Here is a 26,112-nt window from a genome sequence, read left to right on the forward strand (position 1 = left end):
ACAGAGTCTCACTCGGTTGTTCAGGCTAGAGTGCCGTGGCATCATCCTAGCTCACAGCAACCTCAAACTCCTGGGCTCAAGCAATCCTCCTGCCTCTGCCTCCCAAGTAGCTGGGACTACAGGCATGCGCCACCATGCCTGGCTAATTGTTTATATATATATTTTTAGTTGTCCAGCCAATTTCTTTCTATTTTTTAGTAGAGACGGGGTCTTACTCTTGCTCAGGCTGGTCTTGAACTCCTGAGCTCAAACGATCCACCCGCCTCGGCCTCCCAGAGTGCTAGGATTACAGGCGTGAGCCACCGCACCCGGCCTTGAAACCAATTTTAAAATAATTTTCAGTAAGCTTAAAAGTGGTATGAAAATGGACATCAGTCCCTCTGAATGTTTTTTCCCAGCCCAGGAGCCCCCGAGGGGCAGGACCCCACTCTGGGTCCTCACACAAGTGTGGGGAGGGCTGTTGAAGGCACTTTCCTCACCCTGGGTGGGGGTCATGTGTTCTCCAGCCCTTCCAGGCCATGGACAGATCTTCCCGTAGCCTCATCTCTTGTCCAAGAGTGTGTCTTTAGGACATAAACATTGTGCTGCAAGAACCAAGAAGACGAGAATCACTGAGTTAAATTTTTTTTCCAGCATTTGTGAACTTAAAACGTTTTATTATGGAAAATTTCAAACATATGCAGAAGGAAACGGACCAATCCCCATGTACCAGCCTCAACATGACCAGCTCACAGCCAAGCTTGTTCATCAACACTACATCCACCTCCCTACCTCCTGGACAGTTTTCAAGTAAATCCTATATATCAGCTCGTATCACTTCGTCTGTCAGCATTTCAGTATGTATCTCCAAAAAGAATGAACTCTTATTAAACTTTGCCACCACCATTATTTCATCTAAAAATCAATAACACCCCCCCAAACATTACCAAGATTCAACTGGTGTTCAAATTTCCAAAACAATTTTAAAACTCTTTGCTTTTCCACTTACTCAAAAAAAAAAAAAAAAAAATCAGCCCCAAAATAAGAATTTCTCAGCATTTGGTCATATCCTCACAATCCAGCTCATAAAAGGGCAGATTTCTGAATTTGGGCAGAAACACCCAGTTATTAAGCCTCTGAAGGCAAGGATCCCTTTGGAAGTCCACTCCCCCTGCAGCTCGCTGTTCGGCCAGCGCCTTGCACATAGTGGGTGCTAGCTCAGTGTGTGCTCAATTTCACGTAAGGATGAACACATGCAAGGGTGGGGATGCAGACTCGTTGAGCTAATTCGGGGAGACTGGAGTGCAGCCCCCTGAGTACTCCCACCCACACAGACGCCCTGGCTGCGAGTGCCTGTCCCTGGCTTTCCTGGCCGGCTCTCCACCCGCCAGCTGCCCGGGCCTCCTCGGGGACCCTCTCCCTCTCTCTTGCTTGGGATACTTGACTATGCTCCAGTGGCTCTATGGAATCCCACTTTGTGAGGCCTCCAGCCTCCTTCCTGGTCTTGCCAATTGCTGCTTAACATACAACAAAAGTTGACTGGGTTCCTTTTTTGAGGGGGTTACATTCATGGAGAGTGTGCCAAGTGCTTTGTTCATCTGTCCTCATAGCAACCCCAGGAGATGGGTATTGTTTTTACTGTCATTTCACAGAGGAGGAGACTAAGGGAGGCAGGTGAGTCCCTTGCTTGCCTAGGAGGTAACAGTGCCAGCATTTGAACATGGTCAGCCTGCGTACGTAGCTGGTGCTCTCCACTGCAACATACTGGTTCCCAACTGCTAAGGCTCCTTTAACAAACTGCTAGGCAACTCGGCCCAGGACCAGGCACTTCTCTTTCTGAGGACAAATCTCGACAAGTTGGGATCTGCAGTCACCATCATTTTTCCTGCAATGTTCACATCTTCCAGAACAGATATAGCATGACTTCTTCTTATACACACCCCTTATTAGAAGATTAGCTCAGTTGAATGGAATACATTTTAGGTCATTCAGCCTCTGATTTCCTGGTTTTTTCTTTTTCATTGTTAAATAATAGTTTGAGTCATAGATTATATGACTGACAGGTTTGAAGTTTAGGAGGGATAGGAAGAAACTGAGCTGAGTGTGTAAGGCCACAACCTAGACATTCACCCTTCTGAGCTTTTGTCTTCACCTCTCAGGGTTTTTTTTTTTTTTCCTTTTGTGTGTGTGTGTGTGAGTGTGTGTGTGTGTTTTGAGACAGAGTCTTGCTCTGTTGCCTGGGCTACAGTGCATTGGCGTCATCATAGCTCACAGCAACCTCAAACTCCTGGGCTCAAGTCCTCCTGTCTCTGCCTCCCGAGTAGCTGGGACTAGAGGCATGCACCACCATGCCCGGCTAATTTTTCCATTTTTTTGTAGAGACAGGGTCTTGCTCTTGCTCAGGCTGGTCTGGAACTCCTGAGCTCAAGTGATCCTTTTGCCTTGGCCTCCAGGGTAGCTCGGACTACAAGCATGCAACACCATGCCTGGCTAATTTTTCCATTTTTTTTGTAGAGACAGGGTCTCGTTCTTGCTTAGGCTAGTTTCGAACTCCTGAACTCAAGTGATCCTCCTGCCTCGGCCTCCCAGAGTGTTAGGATTACAGGCATGAGCCACTGCGCTGGCCCCCTCTGTTTTTTTTTAATAGTGTGATGACACTTAATAGCTCTCAGTTTTTGATAGAAGAAAATATGACTTTCAGAATGTACAGAATCAGAATCAAGTACTTAAGAATTCCTGGAGGGAGAGGGACTGGCATGGGCACTGTTTTCTTTGCCCCCAGTGATCCGAGTTTAGCCCTTGGCTGAACTTGGGAGGAGCAGTGTAAGCGGCCTGGTGAGCCACCTGTCTATCAGGAGCCCGCCTCACCCACTGAGGACAGCCTAGGCACTCCAAAGCTGGGCACTCAACCAAACTTTCACATTTTTATTTTCTTTGCTTCTTGATTTTGCCCTGGTTTGCTTCAGCCTTCTCCCAGTTTCTGCTGCTCTAGGGAAATGGAAGAGGTGGTCAGAGGTGGGTTTGCTTAAGTAAGGAAATTGGAAAAACCAAAGCAGACATGGAGAAGAGAGGCTCTTACAGACTCACGGAAGAGAGAAAGGCAACAGAAGGCTGGAAGAGGCCAAGCGTCCTCTGTGTCTTCATGGGGTTATGGATACAGGGCATTGAGGGAGAACTTCAAGCAGCTGTCTGCCAACCACGGTAAAGGGAAAGCTGTGGCTATCTTCAGGCTCCCCTGGGAACTCCTGGAAATTAATTTACATCATCTAAGTTGTTTCCAAAAATTGCATTTTCTGGGATTTCTCTGGTGTAGCATAGAGGTGGGTAGGCCAATCCACCAGGAAGCCCTGCTTCTCCAGGTCTGGCATGTCTGTGGGTTAGGGTGGCCCTCGTCCACAGAGAGGGAGCTGGGCCAGACCTCTCCCTAGAAGACGCAAAGCTGATGTCACAGCTCCCCTCACACCCAATACTTCTCCTGGCACAGGGCTCCTGCTCAGATTCTCCAGTGAGCCCTCAATACTCTGGGGTGAACTGGGCGGGTTTTCGGCCCTGACCCAGGAAGACTAGCCCTTTGTCTGCAAAGTGCTAACAGTAGGGCTGAGCTGGGCCAATGGCAGGAAAAATAAGGGCAAGAAGGAAAGCTTGCTTTTCTAGGACTGTCCTTGCTCAGTATTTGGAAGAGTCTGAAATGTACAAAAAAGCTCAGTTGTAGCCACCCAGAACGTAACTGAGCGTATCTGGTTGAGGATCACAGCAGTTGTTTTAAATTCATCACTGCCTCCTTTTCTCTCCTGTTTCTCTTTTTTCTGGCATTTGCTTTTACATTCTTCTCTCTTTTCAGAATATGCATAACTGCCCCTCTCTTTTTTTATCATTTTCAATTCCCCTCCTCATCTCCCTCTCTCTTAGCATAATTTTTCTTTTCTTTTGGCCTGCCTTGTTTTACATCTGGATTCCCAGATGATTTATTTTGTCTGTTTCTTGAATTTCCCTCCTCTCCCATTTCTTAGAGTTAAAAAAAATTTTTTCCCCCCTTCAGCTTCAGTTCTTTTCCCCAAAGCTTTCCTTGGGCCACACGGCTTTTATTCTTGTTCACTAGTTAAGCAGTGCTGGCAAGGAGGAGCCACAGCCGGCAGGCAGAGCCACGGTGGCAGAAGAGGTCTTGGGCGCTTGAAGATTCTCCTCCCAGCCCTGGTGTCCTTCTGGGGAGGGGGCTGGGGACAGTGCTGCTCTCCCCCTGTGAGGGTTGAGGTTGTCTGCCAGGCCTGGGCTGAGGGTTGGGGGCAGATGGTGTTTCCTCCACAGTGTGTGGGCCTGGGCCCCACTGCTCAGGGAGGCAATGGAATCTGTCCTCTGAGTTATGGGTGGGGGATTAACCAGGTTCGACCGGGAAAGGCTGGAGCTCAGAGAAGGGGCACCCACTGGGGACGTATCCCTTGCAGAACTCTGTACTGTGGGTGAAGAAGCGGCAGCACAGGCGCCTGCCTCTTGGCAGAATTTGGGTATCCTTTGATCCTTGCTCCGTGGCCAAAGTTGGCCTGGGCATATGGAGCTGGGGAAACAGAGGCAGTTTTCCAGTAGAAGGCCCTTCCTTCCCAATGCCCCCACCCTTGGCCAGTGGGCATGTTGAGGGTGCAGGGAGAATGCTAGAAGAGGCTGATAATTGTGGGTGTCTGAAAGGCTCTTGGCCACTGGGGAACAACACAAATCCCACCTGTGGGAGGCCCTGAGGGTCAGCCCTGGAACTGATAGAGGCAGGTGGCACTTCTTGATAGGCGTGGTGGCAGAGAAATCCTAGAAGTTGCAACTGCACCCCTCCTTGTCTGGAGTGGTGGGGGAGGAGAAAGCATCCTGGGCCCTGCTCCCCAGCTGTCCGAAGCAAATCAACTGGAGTCCATCTGGCTGTCCCCACTGGCCCAGGCATGCTTCCCATGCTGGGACATCGATGCTGTTGGGCCCTGGCTGAGTCCTCAGCGGGCCCAGCTGAATCTATGCTTTGCCTGGGCACACCACAGCTGAGTGGGGCGGAGGGGTGGGGCAAGAGCACCAGGTAGACACCCGTCGTACTGCCCTGTATTTTCCTAGGCCCGTGGTGATGGTGGCCACATGCTCTCTGGCAAGTGCCATCGAGGGCCATTTCCACAGGCATACCTTGCTCTCTTTCCAGGTTCCGTCTGTCCATCAGCATCTTCATCAATGCACAGTGTTCCATGCTACATTAGGAAGGTACTGTTGGTTATGTAAAGGCTTGACAGAGGCCGGGCGCGGTGGCTCACGCCTGTAATCCTAGCACTCTGGGAGGGTGATGCAGGTGGATCGTTTGAGCTCAGGAGTTTGAGACCAGTCTGAGCAAGAGCGAGACCCCATCTCTACTAAAAAAATAGAAAGAAATTAGCTGAACAACTAAACATATATAGAAAAAATTAGCCGGGCATGGTGGCGCATACCTGTAGTCCCAGCTACCCAGGAAGCTGAGGCAGGAGGATTGCTTGAGCCCAGGAGTGTGAGGTTGCTGTGAGCTAGGCTGACGCCACGACACTCTAGTCTGGGCAACAGAGTGAGACTCTGTCTCAAAAAAAAAAAAAAGAGGCTTGAGAGAAATCTTTGCTTATACTTTAAATTTTGCTTATATTTTCTAAGCCTTAAGTTCTAGAGTCCAGCTCTTGGGGTCCAGCATCCTTTGAGACCCTGAAACCATAAACTGCAGGAGCACCCCGACCCTTACTCCTAGGCCCTGTGGACTTGGTTTCTCTCTGATTCAAGGCAGAGCCTCCTTCCCTAAATGGAGGGCTACACTCAACAGAAGGAACAATTAGGGGATGGATGATGAATTTTCTTCTAAGTTGCTGCCCTCAGCTCTGGCAGGAGAGCTGGGGGCAAGGACCCAGCCTCTTCGATGTAGGAGTTCAGGTGGGGATTAGGATCCCAGCAGCCTCTTGCCCCTTCCAGCCTGAGCTGCCTTGCTCCTAGCTGAGCCCAAAGTGCAGCCTCCTTAAATCTGTCCGTGTCAGTGCCTCCTCGTTCCTGCCACCTCCCTCTGCCTTCCCTCTTCCCACGCACCACGTTGTATAAATATTTACACCCCCGGGCTGGCAGGAATCTTTCTCCAGCTGCTTCCCTGGTCTCTGGGAGAGCTTGTTCTCTCACCCAGCAGCTGCAGCAGATCTGGTTGCCTTTGGTCAGACAGGGGCAGGCCCTGGTTTGGGGGCCCACTGTCCCCCCAGGGTGGAAAGTGCAGTTGGCGGGAGAAACTCAGCACCAAAGAAGTCACAGGGCTGTGGCAAAGACCCATCCTCTCTCCCCCGCCGGCTGTCCGCATGGCGACCCTCCCAGTGCTGTCTGATCCCTGCTAGGGCAGGGGAGGTCACTGCTTCTCAACAGAACAGCGCCCTGGGGTGGGGTCTGCTGCACCCCGGACCTCGCTAGGGAGAGGAGTGTTGGATAATTCCAAAGCAAACTGGCTGATGCTAGGACAAAATAGTACCTTAGTCTCCTTGTGAGCACTTTACAGCTTACTATAATATAATAGTATGTGCCATCCCCTTGATCTGTCCTGAAGATGACCCCCCGGTTTAGAGCAAGAACCCCCTGGAGAATCTTCATATTGGGCCCCTTCCCAGCTTCTGGCTCAGTCCACCCTTCCTCCCACCACCGTCCCTGTCAGTCTTTCACCTCAGAGCTAGGGAGTGGAGAGGACAGATGCTCCTTTCCCCATTTTCCTTGGCGACCTAGCCCAGGAACCAAACTGGCATTTGGGTTCCCATGGGCTGGGCACTGTGCAAGGTACCTCCCCACATCCAGCCCAGCAGATGTCTTGGCTTCCTCATGTGTGTCTCCATCTGCCCTCAGACAGCGACAGCCACACAGCAGCAAGCTCCCACACACAAGCCTAGTCTTTCTCTAGGCCTTTCGAGTTCGTCCAGGAATCTCTGAGAGCCCGCCAAAGACCAGATATTGATCTCACTACTCACAGTGGGTGCAGCTTATCTGCCCCCATGTCCCCTTCCTGTGCCTCAGTTTCCCCATACCTGTGGGAGGTAATTAACCTGTGCTCCATAAAGCATCCCAAATCTGGCAAAACACAGGTCTTAAAAAAGCAACATGGCAGTTTCAAATCCTTTTTGTAGTTGTGGTGGTGGTGGGAGGGGTGAGAGAAGAGATTGCTCAGGTGTCAGAGACTAAGGAGACTGTGTGTTCAGTACTTTGGAGAGGCTGAGGAGAAGGCAGACAGGGTTTAAAAAGGCCTGGTTTTCCTAGCTAACAAGTCCTAAAATTCCAGTTGTAGAGCCATTGGGGGTGGTGGGTGTGCGGGATTGGGTAGAGGGTCCTGATGGGGGCCAAGGACAAAGGCCCCAGTCTCCCAGCACCCACACTTGTACCCAAAAGAAAGCAAGCAGATTTGATCCCTCCCTCTCCTCCCCTCACTCTCCCCTCCCTTCTTAGAATGGGAGAAAAGCAGATGCCAAAGATGTCAGGGTGTGACTGCAGACAAAGGCCCAGCACAGTGCTTGGTACTCAGTGGGTACAGGTAGCATATGGGGAGAAAGGCGGGACGCTGCAGCTTGGAAGCCATGCAGCTGTGAGACACTCCTGCTGCCTGCCTTCCTCTCCAGACCCCCAAAGTAAAACAAATCCAAATAAACCCTGACCTGGCAGATATTAATACTACAGAGCCAGAGCTGGCGTGCAAGCAGCCGCCCTCTTCTTCCCTCCTCTGTTTCTATAAGCAGCTGAAATAAATTTAGCGAAACAACCCCACCCGTCTGAGGGCCTAAGATTTCAGAGCAGTGGGATTCCCTACCCAGAAAGCCCCTGTTTTTCAGCACTGAGAGCTTTTTGTTTAAGTTCCCTTTGGGAATGGAATGCTCTCAATCTAAAATAATTATTTTACTACAGTCATCTATTTCTCATAGATAAATGCTTTGACACAGTACGGCTTGCTAGAAAGCTGATCTACAAAGGCTGTGCAGCTCCAAATATGGGGTCAATGCCTAGTTGGATCTGTTGGGGTACTTACTGTATGATTATTCTTCATAATGTCTGTGCATGTTCAGCCAAGTCCCTCTATTGTCTGTCATACAGGACAGTGGTTGTGGCTGGTTACATTAGCAAAGTAAAGAAGTACGAAATCTTCATTTTTTTCCCACAAGTTCTTATGGACAGCCTACTATGGGCTAGGCACTATGCCAGGCACTGGCAGTTGAATTGAGGGCAGAGAGAGCCTGCTTTCATGAAGCATGTATCCTAGTGGGAAGAAGATGTTAGAAAGTTAAATGACTACAAAAAACTGGCAACTAACATCATATTTAATAATGAAAGACTGAATGCTTTCCACTTAAGGTTGAGAACAAGGTAAGAGCATCTACTCTCCCCATTCCTATTCAATATCATACTGGAAGTCCTAAATAAGGCAATACAGCAATGAAATGAAATATAATGCATAAGTTTGGAAAGGAAGAAATTAAGTTATCTCTATTCACAGACAACATGCTTGTCTACATTATAAACAAAACCCCCAAAAACCTCCAAGGAACTGACTCAAAAAAACCCTCTTATAATTAAAGTGACTTTTGTAAGATCACAGGAGACAACACAAAAATAAAAAAAACACACAAAAATCAGCTGTATTTCTATAAACTAATGAACAATTGCAAACCAAGATTTTTTAAAAGTATAATAGCTCTAAAAAATAGGAAATATTAGGTATAAATCTAACAAAACCTATATTGGATCTGTGTGCTAAAAACTATAAAACACTGGGACTGGCGCGGTGGCTCACGCCTGTAATCCTAGCCCTCTGGGAGGCCGAGGCGAGTGGATCGCTCGAGGTCAGGAGTTCGAGACCAGCCTGAGCGAGACCCCGTCTCTACTAAAAATAGAAATAAATTATCTGGACAGCTAAAAATATACATAGAAAAAATTAGCTGGACATGGTGGTGCATGCCTGTAGTCCCAGCTACTCGGGAGGCTGAGGCAGGAGGATCGCTTAAGCCCAGGAGTTTGAGGTTGCGGTGAGCTAGGCTGATGCCATGGCACTCACTCTAGCCCAGGCAATAAAGTAAGACTCTGTCTCAAAAAAAAAAACAAAAAACCCCAAAAAACTATAAAACACTGATTAAAGAAACCAAAGAAGCCCTAAATAAACAGACATACCATGTTCATGGATTAGAAGACTCAACATGGTAATTCTCCCTGAATTAATGTATACATTTAATGCATTTCCAATAAAAATTTCAGTAGGGCTTTTTGTAGATATAGATAAGCTAATTCTGGAATTTGTATGAAAAGGCAAAGGCATTAGAATAGCTAAACCAGGGCCGGGCGCGGTGGCTCACGCCTGTAATCCTAGCACTCTGGGAGGCCGAGGCGGGTGGATCGCTCGCGGTCAGGAGTTCGAGACCAGCCTGAGCAAGAGTGAGACCCCGTCTCTACCAAAAATAGAAAGAAATGATTTGGACAGCTAAAAATCTATATAGAAAAAATTAGCTGGGCATGGTGGCGCATGCCTGTAGTCCCAGCTACTCAGGAGGCTGAGGCAGGAGGATCACTTAAGCCCAGGAGTTTGAGGTTGCTGTGAGCTAGGCTGACGCCACGGCACTCACTCTAGCCCGGGCAACAAAGCGAGACTCTGTCTCCAAAAAAAAAAAAAAAAAAAAAAAAAGAATAGCTAAACCAATTTCAAAAAATAAGAAAAAAGTTGGAGGTATTACACCACCTGATTTTAAGACTTACTATAATGCTACAATAATTGACAGTGTGATATTGATGAAGGGATGGGCACACAGATCAATGGATCAATGGAACAGAATAAAGAGAAACATATAAATATGGCCATTTGACTTTTGGGATGGTATAAACACAATTCAATGGAGAAATCATAGTCTTTTCAACATATAATGTTGGGATTGGACACCTACAGGCAAAAAATGAACCTCATTCTAAATCTTACATAAGTACTAACTCAAAATGGATCACCAGTCTAAATGTAAAACATAAAATGATTAGAAGAGGATTCTAAGAAGATGGAAGAGTAGGAAACACCTACTTTTAGGGGAGGATTCTAGGAAGATAGCAGAGTAGGAGGCACCGGGAGTCTGTCTCTCTCTAGAAAACAATTGCACTGGCAGAATTTGCCTAATGTTATTATTTTAGAACTCTGAAGTCTATTGATGGCTTGCAACTTCCGTGGGGAAGCTTGGACAGTAAACTGTGGTTAATTTTGGTCAATTTCATGTCTGAGCACAGTAGCAGCTACTCATCTTCCACCTTCAGCCCTATGCAGGCTACTGTGTACATGTTCCCGGAGCAGCTTGCACACAGCTTGCAGGAGCCAGGGTGGGCAAAAAGGATAATATGCTCCAAATATCAGGGATCTGTGCTCTGATTGCTGATTGCTGTTTTGGATCACATGGTTGGAGATGATGATGCAGGTAGCCATTGTTACTATACCTACCCTCAAGGTTGCAAGCCCCTACCCCTCCACTGAAGTGATTTCCAGAGAATTTAAAGGGCTAGAGCCCTTTTTAAAAAATCCCTTCTTTATTTCTCTCTGATTGCTCTTTTGGGAGCCAGACATTAAAGACTAGGACATTCAAAACACAATTGCATATACAGGGAAAATTAGAAAGTGCCCACACATGCCCAGGGAAAGGCACAGGTTAAGAAAAGACCTCAGAAGACCTTAAGTTTACATCTCAGGCTGATCCTTGGCACAGAGACAGCCTACAACATTAATTTTAAAAAACAAAAACAATAATTAGTAAACCCTGGTGAAAGGGGAGAATCTGATTTCCAGAATTACCACATTATTAGACTGAAATGTCCAATTTTCAACAACAAAATCACAATACATACAAAGAAACAGGAAAGCATGATCCATTCAAAAAATAAATCAACAGAAACTGTTCTTGAAGAAGAAATGATGGCAGATCTACTAGACAAAGACTTTAAAGCAACTGTCTTAAAGATGCTCAAAGATCTAAATGAAAATATGGAGACAGTCAAGAAAGAGATGTGTGAACAAAATGGGAATAAAAATAAAGAGATGGAAAAACTAAAAAGAAACCAAAACAAAATTCTGGAGCTGAAAAGTACAATAACTGAAATGAAAAATTCATTAGAGGGACTCAAAGGCAGTTTTGAGCAGGCAGAAAAAAGAATCAGCAAACTTTAAGATAGGAGAATGGAAATTATCAAGTCTAAGGAACAGAAAGGAAAAAGACTGAATGGTACAGAGCCTAAGGGACCTGTGGGACACCCTCAAGTTGACCAACATACAGATTCTGGGAATCTCAGAAGGAGAAGAAAAGGAGAAAGGAGAAGAGAGAACATTTGAAGAAATAATGGCTGAAAACTTCCCAAATTTGATGAAAGACATGATTATAAACAACCGAGAAGCTCAACAAACTCCAAGTAAGATTAATCAAAGAAACCCACACCAGGACACATTATAAGCCAAAAAAAGAGAATATTGAAAGCCACAAGAAAGAAGTGACTCACATACAAGGGATCCTTAATCTTATCAGCAGATTTCTCATCAGAAACTTTGGAGACCAGAGGCCAATATATTCAAAATATTAAAAGAAAAAAAACCTGTGAAACAAGAATCCTATACCCAGCAAAACTGTCCCTCAAAAGTGATGAAGAAATTAAGACTTTCTCAAATAAACAAAAGCTGAGGGAATTCATTACTGCTGGACTTGTCCTGTAAGAAATGCTCAAGAGTGACCTGCAAAGTGTTATGAAAGACACTACACAAATTGAAGCCACATGAAGAAATGAAGAGCTTAATAAAGGCAATTATAAAAACTAGTATTATTGTAACAACAGTTTGTATCTCCACTTTTTGTTTTCTATATGATTTAAGAGATTAATTAAAAAACAATTATTAGTCTAAAAGCTAATTACTGTAACTTTGGTTTGTAACTCCACATTTTGTTTTCTACATAATTTAAGAGATTAACACATTTAAAAGAATTTTCAGTTTATGTTTTGGGGAACACAATGTATAAAGGTGTAATTATGTGACGTCAACAATCAAAAGGGCTGGGGATGGAGCTGTAAAGGAGCAGAATTCTTGTATGTTTTTGAATGTCAGCTGGTATAAATTTTAATTAGAGTGTTGTAACTTTAGGATGTTAAATGTAATCCCCATGGTAACCACAAAGAAAATACAGTAGTCCCCCCCTTATCTATGGTTTTGCTTTCTGTGGTTTTAGTTACCCACAGTGAACTGTGGTTCAAAAATATCAAATGGAAAATTCCAGAAATAAACAATTCAAAAGTCTTAAATTGTGTGCCATTCTAAGCAATGTGCTGAAATCTTGTGCTGTCCTGCTCCATCCCTCCTGGGGCATGAATCATCCCTTTGTCCAGTGTATCCATACTGTATATCCTACCTGCCTGTTATTCACTTAATAGCCATCTTGGTATCCAATTGACTGTTGTGTTCAAGCCACCCTTATTTTATTTAATAATGGGCCCAAAGTGCAGGAGTAGTAATGCTGGCAACGTGGATATGCCAAAGTAAAACAGTAGGGTGCTTCCTTTAAGTGAAAAGGTGAAAGTTCTCAATAAGTATAGAAAAAAACCAATTGTATGCTGATGGTGCTAAGATCTATAGTAAGAAGTAATCTTCTATGTGTGAAAATTTGAAGAAGAAGGAAAAAGAAATTTGTGCATGGTATATATAGGGCATAGTACTACCCATGGTTTCTGGCATCTACTGGGGATTTGGGAACATACCCATTGCAGATAAGGAATGAGTACTGTAACTATAGAATATACACAAAACAAATTGAGAAAGGAACTTCAATGTTTCACTATAAAAAATCAACTAAACACAAAAGAAGATAGTAATGCAGAAAATGAGGGACAACACCAATAGCAAAATGACAGAATTAAGTCTCTTCTCATCAGTAATTACTTTAAATGTAAATGGATTCAACGTTCCAATCAAAAGACAGAGATTGGCAGAATGGATTAAAAAAAAAAAACCTGATCCAACCATATGCTTTCTACAAAAGACTCATTTTAGAGCCAAAGACACAAATAGATTGAAAGTGAAAGGAGAGAAAAAGATATTCCATGTAGACGGTAGCCAAAAGAGAGCAGGGATGGCTATATTAATATCAGACAAAATAGACTTTAAATCAAAAAAGTCTACAAGAGATGAGGAAGGACATTATATATTATAAAATGTTCAATATAGCAAGAAGATAGAACAATTATAAGTATTTACGTACCTAACAACAGACCATCAAAATATATAAAACTTTTAGAAGAAAACAGAAAATCTTAATGACCTGGGGTTAAGCAGAGTCTTTAGCTGTGACACCAAAAGCTTGATCCACAAAAGATAAAATTGATGAATTAGACTTAATTAAAATGAAAAACTTTTTTTTTTTTTTTGAGACAGAGTCTCACTCTGTTCCCCGGGCTAGAGTGCTGTGGCATCAGCCCAGCTCACAGCAACCTCAAACCCCTGGGTTCAAGTGATCCTTCTGTCTCAGCTTCCCGAGTAGCTGGGACTACAGGCATGCACCACCATGCCTAGCTAATTTTTTTCTATATATTTTCAGTTGTCCAGCTAACTTCTATTTTTTTTTTAGTAGAGTTGGGGTCTCGCTCTTGCTCACGCTGGTTTCAAACTCCTGAGCTCAAACGATGCACCCGCCTCTATCCACCAGCCTCGGCCTCCCAGAGTTCTAGGATTACAGGCGTGAGCCACTGCGCCTGGCCTAAAATGAAAAACTTTTGCTCTGTGAAAGATACCTGGTTCCAAGAATGAAAAGAGAAGCTACAGACTTGAGAAAATATTTGCAAATCACATATCCCACAAGGGAACTGTATCCAGAATATATAAAGAACTCTCAAATTTTCAACAGTAAGAAAATAAATGACCCAACTAAAAAATAAGCAAAAGGCTTGAACAGATACTTCACCATAGAGGATATACAGATGGCAAATAAGCAAATGAAAAGATGTTCAACATCGTTAGCCGTTAAAGAAATGCAAATTGGCTAGGGGCACAGTACCTCACACCTGTAATCCTAGCACTTTGGGAGGCCAAGGCAGGAGGATCACTTGAGACCAGGAATTCCAGACCAGCCTAAGCAACACAGTGAGAACCCATCTCTACAAAAAATAGGAAAATCAGCCAGGCATGGTGGTGTGTGCCTGTAGTCCCAGCCACTCAGGTGGCTGAGGTGGGAGGATAACTTGAGCCCAGGAGTTTGAGGTTGCAGTGAGCTATGTTGATGCCACTGCACTCTAGCCTGGGCAACAGAGTGAGACCCTCTTTCTCTCTTTCTCCTTCTTTCTTTCTCTCACACACACAAGAGAAATGCAAATTAAAACCACAATGAGATATCACTACACACCTACTAGAATGACTAAAATAAAAAAACAGTAATAATTTTAAGTGCTGTTGAAGATGTGGAGCAACTGGAAACTCTCATGCATTGCTGTTGGAAATACGAAATGGAATAGCCACTCTGGAAAATGCTTTGGCAGGTTTTCAATTAATTTCAACATACACTTACCATATGACCCAGCAATCTCATGCCTAGTTATTAATACTTACCCTAGAGAAAGGAGAACTCATGTTCACATAAAAACCTATACAGGAATGTTTATGGCAGCTCTAGAAATAATCCAATGTCCTTCAACAGGTGAATGGGTAAGCTATTGTATACTCACAGTGAAATACTATTTATCAATAAAAAGGAACTACTGATATATGCAACAACATGGATAAATCTTAAAGGCATTATGCTGTGTGAAATCATACATATGATTCCATTTACATGACATTCTGGAAAAGACAAAATTACAGAGATAGAGAACAGATCAGTGGTTGCCAGGAATTAGGAATGGGGGAGGGTTGACTACAAAGGGACAGTATGAGGGAGTTTTTGGAAGGTGATGGAACTGTTCTGTTTCCTGATTGTGGTGGTGGTCACATGAATCTATTCATATGTTAAAATGGATAGACGTATACACCAAATAATACTGTACGTTAAATTAAGAAGCAGAAAATTTACAGGAATGAATGTATACTCACAAACTGAAACTACTACTTTGAAGGAAATGAACATTCCATGAGGGCATAAGTGAGAGGATGGATACTTTGTCTTGGGGGGTGTGTGTTGGGGGGTGGGCATCAAGAGTGTTTTCCCTGAGGAAGTGATGATGGAGCTGCGTTCTAAAGAATGACTTAGAATTTACTTGGGCTAAAGGAAAGATGATTCACACAGAAAGGTTTGCATGTGCAAAGGCCCTGGTGCAGGAGGAAGAGGGCTGGTTTTCATCTAAAACAGACTAGAGCACAGGGGGTCTCCTGGGTCGGGGGTGGGAGAAGTGGTGATGGGAAGTGAAAGTCAGGGATGGAGTAAGAGAGTCAGATTATGCTGGACTAAGGGTTTGCTCTAGGCAGGGGTGTGGGGAATCGCTGTGGGCTAGCCTGGGAACTTAACAGAATTGTGGAACATCTCTGTAGGGAAACAGTTAAAACAATTGACCTAAGAATGAGAGTTTAGATGTTCCACTTCAGGCAGAGAGCAAGACAATAAGATTCTCCCCCAGGGCCATGCTAGACCAGGGGTTGGATTCTCTGTAGTCCAGAGAATGGCCTGCTCCCAAAGATTTCAGATACTATTTGGGGCTGCATTTATAGTAGACCCTAAAGTACCCTCTCCTGAGGCCTCTGCTTGGTTTCAGGGTGATACTGGCAGCTGAGAATGCCCACTAAGCATTCTGAGGGGCTTGAGGGCTTTGATAGAAGACGTTTTTACGTACTAGCCACAGGGCCCAGGTGATCTAGTCATTTTAAATATTTGTGACAATCATGAGGTATTTTTCAGATGGGCAGCAGATTCCTCACTCTAAACCACCTCCCTCTTTCCCAGGCTATAGTGCCAGGGCTCTCTCCCCCTTCCCAGGCATCAGGGCCTACCTCAACCAGGGCTGGGGATGGGGGCAGAGAGTGACACAGATCAAATTTATAAGTTGTCAGTTGACCATTTAATGGAAGTCTGTACTGAATAATCCTTTGCAAAGTGAATACCTCTGAATTTGTTCTGTGGTCCCAAGAATGATTTACATACAACCGCTAGGCACACAGAAGGTTTCAGGTAGGCATGAAACTAGGCACTTTATCCACCAAATTTAGGCAGTATTATCATCGTCCCTATTTTAGAGATGAAGAAAGTCACAAAGCTAGAAAATGGCAGACCAAAGATCTGGATCAAGGACCGCCCCAACTTCAATGTCTTGGGCCTTTAATTCTCAAACTTCAGCGGTTGAATCACCAGCAGGAAATTTACCAAAAATGCAGATCCCCGGCCCCACTCTAGAATGTCTCTCTGAGCCGAGATCCAAGCCGAGGAATCTGCATTCCACAAACACTACAGGTAACTCTAACAGGTGACTCCACGGGTTCCACTCCGCCCGACCTCCCTCTCTCTCTAACGGAGGAGCCCTGAGGCTCTGCCAAGGTGTCAAGTAGCAGACTTTGGGGGAAGGGAAAAGCCCAATCTGAAGAATTTGGGGGATTTTGCAAATGACCTGAAGCCTCCGCGGAAGTGCAACACCGCAGGACTCTGGGGAGCGGGTGCCTCAGAAGGCGCCGGGGACGGGGACGGGGACGGGGCCGGGCCGTCCGGGGGTGCGCGGCTCAGCGCTTCACACTCTCACCTGCTGCGCGGTGCGCCCAGGGTCCAGACTGGCCGATGAATATGTATATCTGCCGCGCCTCCTTCCTTCCGAAGACTTTCACTTTCCCCCTTTCACAAAATTAAACACCTACCCCCACCCCCAAGCTCGCTCCCGGCGAACGGGGAGGGCCCGGAAGTCGGGCCCACCGCCGCGGGGTCGGAAGCCGCAATGCAGGTGACTGGGCGGCCCCCTGGGCACGGCGCGGTGAGGACCGGAGGGCGCGCTGCGGAGCGAAGGCGGCGGGGGAGGGCCGCGACGCCTCCCGTCAGCCTGCCTGCCCCGGGGGGCTCACTGCTTGCCCGCCGGCCCCGGGCACCTGCGCAGCTCGTCTGCGCGGGGGCGGACCCGCTCCGGCCCGCAGACCCTCACGGCCCCCAGCCCGCCGCTGCGCCCGCGCCGGGTCAGCGAAGGGTTAAGGAGTTCTCTCCCTCCCCTCCGCGCCCTCACCCTTGGAAAGTCCCCGAAATGACGTTTCAACCCGACAATTAAAAAAAGAGTTTAATTATAGAGACAGGCTTTGGGCGCTGGAACAAACCCGGTCGGTCGGCGGGGCCGGTAAACAACTCGGGAGCGAGCGGGCCAGGCCGGCCGCCGCCTCGCGGAGCCCGCGCCCCCGGGGAGGAGGGGAGGGGAGGGCCCGCCGGGAGTTGGAAAAGCGGAGGAAATTCGAGGAATCGGTTTTCTCTTTGGAAAAAAAAAATTAAAAAAAACAACACTTTTTAGCCAGCCAGGGACTCCGAGGCCGCGTAATGGTGCTCCTGGACGTTCCCGCAGCTTTGCGGGGAAAGAGGCACGGCCCGGAGCTGGGGGACAGCCGGTGCCGCGCGGGGACGGGCCCGGGGCCCAGAAGGGCGCCCCGCCCGCTCTGGCTCCCCTTCCCCCCTTTGCTTCTCCACCCCCTCTCCGATCCTCCCCAGCTGAGCTTCGCGAACTCCTGGGAGTTAAAGACCAGCCGGCCCTTTTTAGCGGGGTGGAAACGGGGGGGTGGGTAAAAAAACCGAAATAGCTTCACATCAGAACTGAGACTAACCTTGTGGTTTTAACGCACACCCTGCTCTGTCCTGAAATCTGGAACTCATTACTTCATCACCCAGAAACTGCACGAAACCGCCCCCCCACCCCCATTGGAGCTGGGGAAAGGAACGAGCAAACATCCCTTTAAGAAAGAAACCTCTACTTGAATGATTTAAATTAAGGTGGATGGAAGTTATTTCCCTTTCTGACGCTTGCCAGATTTCAAGTAAAGCTGGAAAAAATGGGAGCAGGGGAAGGGAAGCAACAGGCGGCTGGACAGCAGAAGAAAAAGCAAGGGGGCAGCAGGCGGGTTAAAATGGGGGGCCATCAATTTAAGTCAGAAAGGAAAAATAAAAGCAGATCCTGCTTGAGTGTCACGTAGGTTCGTGGCTGCAGCAAAAGTTGTGTTTCGCAAAGTTGAAAAACAACCGGTTCCTCTAACAGTTGTGATTTGGAAGGTTTCCCTCCGTTTGCCCGGAAGTTGACGAATAAATAAGAAATGCAATAAAAATGGGGGTGGGGGGGTTAAGTGCGACTCGAGCGATCTCCTCGGCCCGCCCAGTCCTCTCCTAAGAAACGTGCTCATAATGGGGTGACCTAATTACATCGCAATGGAACTCCCTCTTAGCCACTCGGCGCACCGGGTTTCATAACAGACCCGGCGGCCTCGAGTGCCGAGAAGGGACGTGCAAGGCTGACGAGGCGGCGGGGCCCGCGTGGAAATAGGAAAGAAACACAACCCCACAATTTCCGCCTGGGTCTTCACTCCAGCACCCAGGCGAAGGCGCAGGGAGCGGGTGGGGAGCACGTTAGCAATTTTTTATCTGGGTGGGCAGGGGACATCCAAACCTAACAGTAAATAAATACATGTTTTACCGTTTTTAAGAGACTAATACTGGACTGAGGGCCCTTCTGTTTCGTGGACCCTATGTTCCCTCCCGCCCAAACAGAGCAGCGTGACAAGCCATATGTTCCGTTCCCGTGGGGGCCAGAGAGGAGCAACAATAAAAGTGTCGCCTCCCTCCACCTTCGTTCTTACCAAAGTAACTTTTTTCATTGTTCTAGCGTCTGGAGGTGTGTGTGGGGGGAGGAGGAAGGTTGCGGCGCGGCCCGTAAGTCAGAGCGCGCGTGGAAAGTCACGCGTTGCTCGGTGTGTTTTGGGGGGGCGGGAGGGAGAAGAAGGGGCGTTCGCGAAGGATTCAGGGTTTTCTTTACTAAAAAGTCTAAATACTAAATATTAAATTTAAATAAACTAAAAAGTTTAAGAAACGCCACGCCTAGGCCTGTTAAAACAAACAAACGGCCCGGGCTGTGGTCTTTTTCCGCGATGCTCCCCCCGCTTCCCGCCCACACTCGGAGTACTGCGGCTGCAAAGCAAGCGCGAGTGTAGACGCGTGCGGCGCGCTAAATCGTGCAGCGCTCGCCCCCGCCAGGCCGGGTCCCCCTGGGGAAAAAGTTTCCCCAGTCCACCCCACCCCCGCCCCGCTGAAAAAAAAAAAAACAAAAACCAAAACTTAAAACCCTAGACTTGGACGTTTTGTGCGTCCCAAATTTTCAGTCTCCTTGACCAGCCCGGTTTGCGGAGGGTAGCCGATGCGGGAGTCGGGAAGAGGTGAGCAGTGCGGGCACTTGGAGAAGTTTCCAGGGGGACCAGCTCAAGATGGAAACCGCAGCCCGGGCGCTAAGGACGGGCTTCGGCACCCGCTGGCAAAAAGAGAAAGTCGAGCCCGCCTTCCTGCCCGACAAAAAAACAACACAACAACTAGAACCCCGAAGGGGGTGGAATGAGTGATGTCACAGAGCCGCGCTTCGAGGTTGACAAAGGGGGGCGCGCACCTCCCTCTCTGCGCCGCGCGCGGCCCCACAGGGGCGCCTGAAGCTCGGGGGAGCGAAGCCAGCGGACTCGAAACTTTTCCTCTTTAAGAAAAAAAAGTTGTACGAGGCTCGGAGTGGGTTTTTTTTTTTCCGCCTTCTTTCCTCGGCTCCCCTCCCCCTTCTTCCTTTTGAAAGTTTCTACCTCCCACCCCCCCTTAGCTTGACCGCATGGCTGATTCAACCTCAGTGTCAATCAACTTTTTTTCCCTCCTCTTCCTCATTTAAATAAGTTTAAAGCTCCTCCTCCCCGGCGAATCTGAAACTTTATAAATTGGGCTTTCCGCGCCGCAGCCCAAGAGAGTCAGAAAGGCGAGGGGCGCTGGGAGCTGGCGTGTGGGACTCCAAACCCGAGAGCCGGAGGCTGCGCCTTCCCCGCACCGGGACCGTCGCGACACACGAGTTACTCGCCCCTGCCCCGTGCGAGCGCCCAGGATGACCACCACTCTCGTGTCTGCCACCATCTTCGACTTGAGCGAAGTTTTATGCAAGGTAAAGAAGGGCGGAGCGTTTGCTTTTTAAAAACTCTTTTTCTTTTGCCTTAAAAAGGAACCCCCAAAAGTTTGGGCTGTTGGAAAGAAAAGGGTAAAGGGAGATGGTTCTTTTCTCCGCCTGCATTTCACCCTAGTTTGAAGGAATTTGGCCCTCTCCTTCCCACTCTTTGAGTTTCAGCACTTCCTGGCGGGGATTATATGTGAATCTGGAGATCAGAGTTTTGGGGGGCGAAGTTTGCGTGGCAGGGTTGCCCAGGGACCGCGGAGGAGGGGCCCGGTTGGGGCAAGTTTTAGGTGATTCTTTAGTACAGAACGTGCTGCCTGAGCCGGGGTTCGTCGGTCCGCTCGGTTTCCCGGTGTGCGCTGTGGGTCCCGGCGACGCTGGGAGGGTTCAACTCTGTCCAGCAACATCGCAGGCCTGTGGGGTTGGGGTCCGGGATCTCTCGGGGAAGTGGGTTTCGCGACGATGTTTTGCAGTGAGATTCCTTCCCTTGCTTTGGAGGAGCTGGGTATCTGCAAGGAAGAAAAAGGCCAAGTTGTAATTCAAAAAAAGATGTTGCAGAGCGACTTTGCAGTGGGGTTTGTGTCTGCCCTAGCTTGGCTGGGCTTCCTCCCCCGATAGCCGACCATGCTGCAAATTTTGGGATGAAAGTGGGCTTCGGGTTGATCCGCTTACCTGTGTTGCAGAGCACCTCAGTTCCTCCACTTGGTGGTGGTGGGGGGGCGGTGGTGACAAAATGCTGGCCTGAACTCGAGGGTCCCGCAAGTAAGGATTTACTACTGAGGCTTCCTTACAACATGTAGTTTGCCAGCAGTGTTGGAAGAGGCAAGTTTTAAACCTGTAATGTTCCAGCAGTGCAATTTAAAGGTACATAGCAAAAGTCTTTGGATGTTGTTAATTTTTTTTCCAACGCCCTCCCCCCAATTTGAAAGGGTGAAGCTGCTAGGCTGCTTTTAATTGCAGAAGTGTTTTGCCTTAAACACGTCAGGTCATGTTGCTCTTTTCCCAGCTTGCTTCTCCTGTTGGCACAGCTGCCAGCGCCCCAGGGCTGCAGGGTTGGGGTGCAAGGACGCTGAGGAGCTGAAGAGCAACATCAAAAAAGTTTGAATTTTCAGCTTCCTTCCCTCCCTGCGCTTTCCCAAACTCCTCTTGCATTCCCAAACTCCACTTGCAGCGCAGCTGCGGGAGCTCCCCAGCACTTCTTCCTTCTCTTCCCGGCTCCTGCTCTTTGATCTATTTCTCTTTCTTTCGCCCCCTCCCCCTGCAGGACTTTTTAAATGAACCTCATTGTTAGAAACCAGATTTTTACTGGGTTCCTGTAATCCTCTCGGTGGGGTGGTTGCAGTTACAGATTCCCGATCCCCATCCCGCCCATCCTAAGGGACCAACTTTAGATCTGCACAGTGATACCCACATGGGCTAGGAGCCAACTCCCAGGTCCCCGCCTGTACCCTTTCCAAATCTTGGGTATACTTTCCACAGGTGACCAGGGTCCCATTGGAATAGAAATCTGCCTGTGTGTGCTCTGTCCCCCATCCCTGCCCGCTAGTCTGCTATTGACTGGGAGGTAGATGGGGGGACTTGGTGCTTTCCTTTTCCTTCCCATCTGCAGCTTTGTATTAAAGATTAAACGCTGGCGCTCTTAGTCCACTGTTGCAGCCATAAGACTAATTGCAAAGGCATCTTCTCAGTGAAGGGAGGTGGGGTGAGAGTAGGTGGGGAATGGTGGGAGAGAGAGATCACTGTGGAAGGTACCTCTTCCAGGAACATGGGGGAGTGAGTTTTATTTTCGAGAATCCCATCCCTCTCTCCCCCAACCACAGAGCAGGCCCCCACGTCTTCCCTCCTTACCTCTCAAGAAAAGGCAAAGGCAGTCAGTAAACCTGTTGCCAGAAGGGAACTCTTCTGAAGGAGGAAGTTGGGAGTCTTAGGCCAGGTCGTGGGGGAAGGGCGTATCAATTAAGCAGGACTGATTAGAAAGGGACCTAACCTAGCTCATGATATTTAGTCTCCTCTCTGAGGCCTATCCGTTTTCGTTAGGGGAGGGGAATCTAGAGAAGTCTGCATTGTGGGAGATATTTTGAGTTGAAGAATCTATTTGGGTGGTGAAGAAGTTGCATTTTATAGATAAAAGTGGTAGCTTTGGGACAGAGGATATGGGGGGGGTGCATTTCAGGAGTCAGCATGGTGCAGGGTCCATACATAAAATAATTTGTCACACAGGCCAAAATTTTGTGGTTTCTTATGCGTGGGGCCAAGATAAACCCAGGTGGATGGTCTTTGGGAGCAAGAGAGGGAAGGGGGCTTGCTAGGGCAGGGGTGGAGAGATTGTGGAAGGGGCTGCCTGTATGGGACATCGTAGTGGATGTCACCATTACTAACTATCCTTTCTCTTCTTTCTCTTCCTTCCAGGGTAACAAGATGCTCAACTACAGTAATCCCAGCGCAGGGGGCTGCCTGCTGGACAGGAAGGCGGTGGGCACCCCTGCTGGGGGGGGCTTCCCTCGGAGGCACTCGGTCACCCTGCCCAGTTCCAAGTTCCACCAGAACCAGCTCCTCAGCAGCCTCAAGGGTGAGCCAGCCCCAGCTCTGAGCTCTCGCGACAGCCGCTTCCGAGATCGCTCTTTCTCAGAAGGGGGCGAGCGGCTGCTGCCCACCCAGAAGCAGCCCGGAAGCGGCCAGGTCAACTCCAGCCGCTATAAGACCGAGCTGTGCCGCCCCTTCGAGGAAAATGGCGCCTGTAAGTACGGGGACAAGTGCCAGTTCGCACACGGCATCCACGAGCTCCGCAGCCTGACCCGCCACCCCAAGTACAAGACGGAGCTGTGCCGCACCTTCCACACCATCGGCTTTTGCCCCTACGGGCCTCGCTGCCACTTCATCCACAATGCCGAAGAGCGCCGTGCCCTAGCCGGGGCCCGGGACCTCTCCGCTGACCGTCCCCGCCTCCAGCATAGCTTTAGCTTTGCTGGGTTTCCTAGTGCCGCTGCCACCACCGCTGCCACCGGGCTGCTGGACAGCCCCACCTCCATCACCCCACCCCCCATCCTGAGCGCTGATGACCTCCTGGGCTCACCTACCCTGCCCGATGGCACCAATAACCCCTTTGCCTTCTCCAGCCAGGAGCTGGCGAGCCTTTTTGCCCCTAGCATGGGGCTGCCCGGGGGTGGCTCCCCAACCACCTTCCTCTTCCGGCCCATGTCCGAGTCCCCTCATATGTTTGACTCTCCCCCCAGCCCTCAGGATTCTCTCTCGGACCAGGAGGGCTACCTGAGCAGCTCCAGCAGCAGCCACAGTGGCTCAGACTCCCCCACCTTGGACAACTCAAGACGCCTGCCCATTTTCAGCAGACTTTCCATCTCAGATGACTAAACCAGGGTAGGGAGGGACCCCCTGCCTACTCCACCCCCAACCCCGCAGCCACATCCCAGACCCTTACCTCCCTACCCATCCTTACAGCCCCTACATTAACAAGGTTAAGCTCAACCCCTTTCCCCCAGAACCTTGGAATGTCCCTTCTCCCTCTCCCCTTACCCCACCTAACATAAGGACAAGTCAATTTGTCAGTAGCTTCTTCTGGCTTGAAACCCCCTCCCTGGATTTTATAGCCCACTTACCATGCATAACAGACAAGTCCCATATTTGTCAGTAGATGCCTTTTTTCTGGCTTAAGCCTTAAGTGCCAAATCACAAAGGAAAAAGCAGTAACAGTTTACAGAAGCAACTTAGTGCCTTGTAATCTAACTTTGTCACTGTGACTACATTACCTCTTCAGCGCCAGAGGGCACCCGTGGGCCTCCCGGAGCCTCTGCCCATGGGGAGGGGGAGGGGGAGGCCCAGAACCAGCAGCTCCCTCCACTGGCGACACAAGTGCACCTTCCCTGTTTCAGTTTCCCAGCACACTTCCTCCCCTCTCTTCCCAGTATTGCCCCCCACCCCCAGAGCTGTTGCCAGACGTGGATTTTTGGGGAAGCCTGTCTTCACATTCAAAACCTTTTTCTTCCCAACCTGAACCCCTGTTGACTAATCTTGCCTGGGTTTGTGGAGGTCTGCAGGAAGGCAGGCTGAAAAAGTGGACGAAGATTTTGACTTAAGTGGGACTTTGTGATTTAATTTTTTCTTTTTTTAAGTGGGGAGGAAGGGGACGCTAGATGGACTATGAGAGACTTGATTTTGGTGCTAAAGTTCCCCAGTTCATATGTGACATCTTTAAAAAAAAATAACAACAAAAAAAATGAGAGAAAAGCTAAAAAAAAAAAATGTAAGGGGTGAGCAGTTAATGGTATTCATTCCACATACAATATCTGTGTAAAACGATTTCCTGTAGAAGTAGCTTTAATGGTTTTTGCTCTAGAATACCGTAGGTCTATCCTTAGAGCACTCACGCCATGCTTTTTTCCCTTGGTTTTAAACTTCATATAACTTTCAGAAATTGGAGAGCAAAAATTTTGCTTGTCACTGCACATCAATATAAAAAAGCTTATTTAACTTATCAAAACGTATTTATTGCCAAACTATGCTTTTTTTTGTTAATTTTGTTCATATTTATCGGGATGACAAATCCATAGAATATATTCTTTTATGTTAAATTATGATCTTCATATTAATCTTAAAATTTTGTGACGTGTCTTTTTCCTTTTTTTCCACAGTTTTAATATATTATTCTTCAACGACATTTTTGTAACTTTACACTTTTTTTGGTTATTTTATTTTAAAAAAATGAAAAATTAATTTAAAAAAATGCAAAAAACTGTTGGATTATTTATTTTAGAAATTCCCCCCTTTGTGTTGGACTGCAAATTGAGTTTCTTTCTCTTTAGGCCTTTTACAACTAGGACTGAGAATGTATGTAAAAGTTCTGTGACAGTACAGAAGGAAAACAACTTTTTATGTATAGCTTCTAAAAGGGAAAAAAAAAATAAAAAAGAGAAAACCCTTTGACTTCCACGTGCCCATCTCAAGACATTCCACTCGCAGATTTGAGGTTCTGGATTCCAGGTTTGGAGTTTTCCAATGTTAATGTAAACAGAACTGGCACACACACATAAGATGAATGTAATTATTATTCCTCTTGCTGGTCACTACCGTCGCTTTCTATTTCTCTTTCTTTGTGTGAATTTATTTAAAAGAAAAAAAACTTTTTGTAACGACTATTTGCAGTTTAAAAAATCAATAAACCCCGTTTTTTCAAGAAACATCGATGGTTTTCCTTGGTTTGTGGTTTGACTTGGCCTGGAGGTTTCATTTCACATACTTTGAAGGCCCTGGGGAGGTGAAGGGGACAGTGGTTGGTTTCCCCTCTTCCTTACAGCTAAACCTATAGCTCCTCTTGTTGACGCTGGGAGTTTGCTGAGCTTAGAGGGGATGGGGTGTAGGTTTTCTGCAAAGGAGCCTGCAGACTTGCTCCTGAGAAGACTGCCCAGTGTGTCAGTTGTTGACTGAGTCAGGCTTGCCCACACCTGTGTAGCCTCAGAAGTCCTTCCGGGGAGCCAAGGCTCAGGGGCTTCCAGTCTTCCCTGCCCAGCCTGCCTATCCTTTGGGTGATGTTTGGGATGCTGAAATGATGAAGGGGGCCATAGCAATGGCGCACTAGCAAGCCCAGATTTGAGTGAGTTATTTGGGTGCTTTGGGCTCATTTTTCCCCCCCAGAAAATTATCCTCAAGTTCAAACCTCTAAACACCTACTTGCAGTGGGTATAAGGAAGCATTGCATGCTTGGAGAGGGACATCCAGGGTGGTGGATGAGGGGCTCAGTCACAAAGGACTAGGGATTGGGATGTTCCACTGGGATTTGACATGTGCTTCTGTGTTGGAAGGGCTGTTAAGGGGTAGTGGGTATTAACACTGGCCAACGGGACGTAGCAAGTCGTTAATAGTTCCTACTACCTTCATCTGGTGCCATGCAAGATGGGTAGATTATCATCTTAGAAATGGTGGGCCTCAGCCAACCAGATGACCACTTAGAGGTGATGTTTTACCTGCCAGAGGGGGGTTGGATCTTTCTAAAAATCTGGTCCTCAGGGGGATTTCTTTTTG

The 26,112-nt window shown here is 47.7% G+C and overlaps 1 protein-coding gene and 1 long non-coding RNA gene across 3 annotated transcripts; one reads left to right on the forward strand and one right to left on the reverse strand.

Moving 5' to 3' along the window:
• Positions 1–272: 272 nt before the first annotated feature.
• On the reverse strand, positions 273–16,986 carry LOC123647533. Of its 2 annotated transcripts, XR_006738269.1 has the most exons (4): positions 16,675–16,986; positions 7,997–8,223; positions 5,131–5,208; positions 273–584 (listed from the first exon to the last, which is right to left on the reverse strand). It is a non-coding gene; the product is annotated as an uncharacterized LOC123647533 (long non-coding RNA). The 2 variants fall into 2 exon arrangements; XR_006738268.1 differs by lacking the exon at positions 5,131–5,208 and having other exon boundaries at positions 16,675–16,978.
• A 2,328-nt stretch (positions 16,987–19,314) lies between these two features.
• On the forward strand, positions 19,315–25,271 carry ZFP36L1 (ZFP36 ring finger protein like 1). The gene is made up of 2 exons (XM_045565059.1): positions 19,315–20,073; positions 22,489–25,271. The coding sequence occupies exons 1-2, from the start codon at positions 20,017–20,019 to the stop codon at positions 23,446–23,448; spliced, it is 1,017 nt and encodes a 338-aa protein (XP_045421015.1). The 5' UTR covers positions 19,315–20,016; the 3' UTR covers positions 23,449–25,271.
• The last annotated feature ends 841 nt before the right edge of the window (positions 25,272–26,112 follow it).

Source organism: Lemur catta, chromosome 1, assembly GCF_020740605.2.
Source record: "Lemur catta isolate mLemCat1 chromosome 1, mLemCat1.pri, whole genome shotgun sequence".
NCBI lineage: Eukaryota > Metazoa > Chordata > Mammalia > Primates > Lemuridae > Lemur > Lemur catta.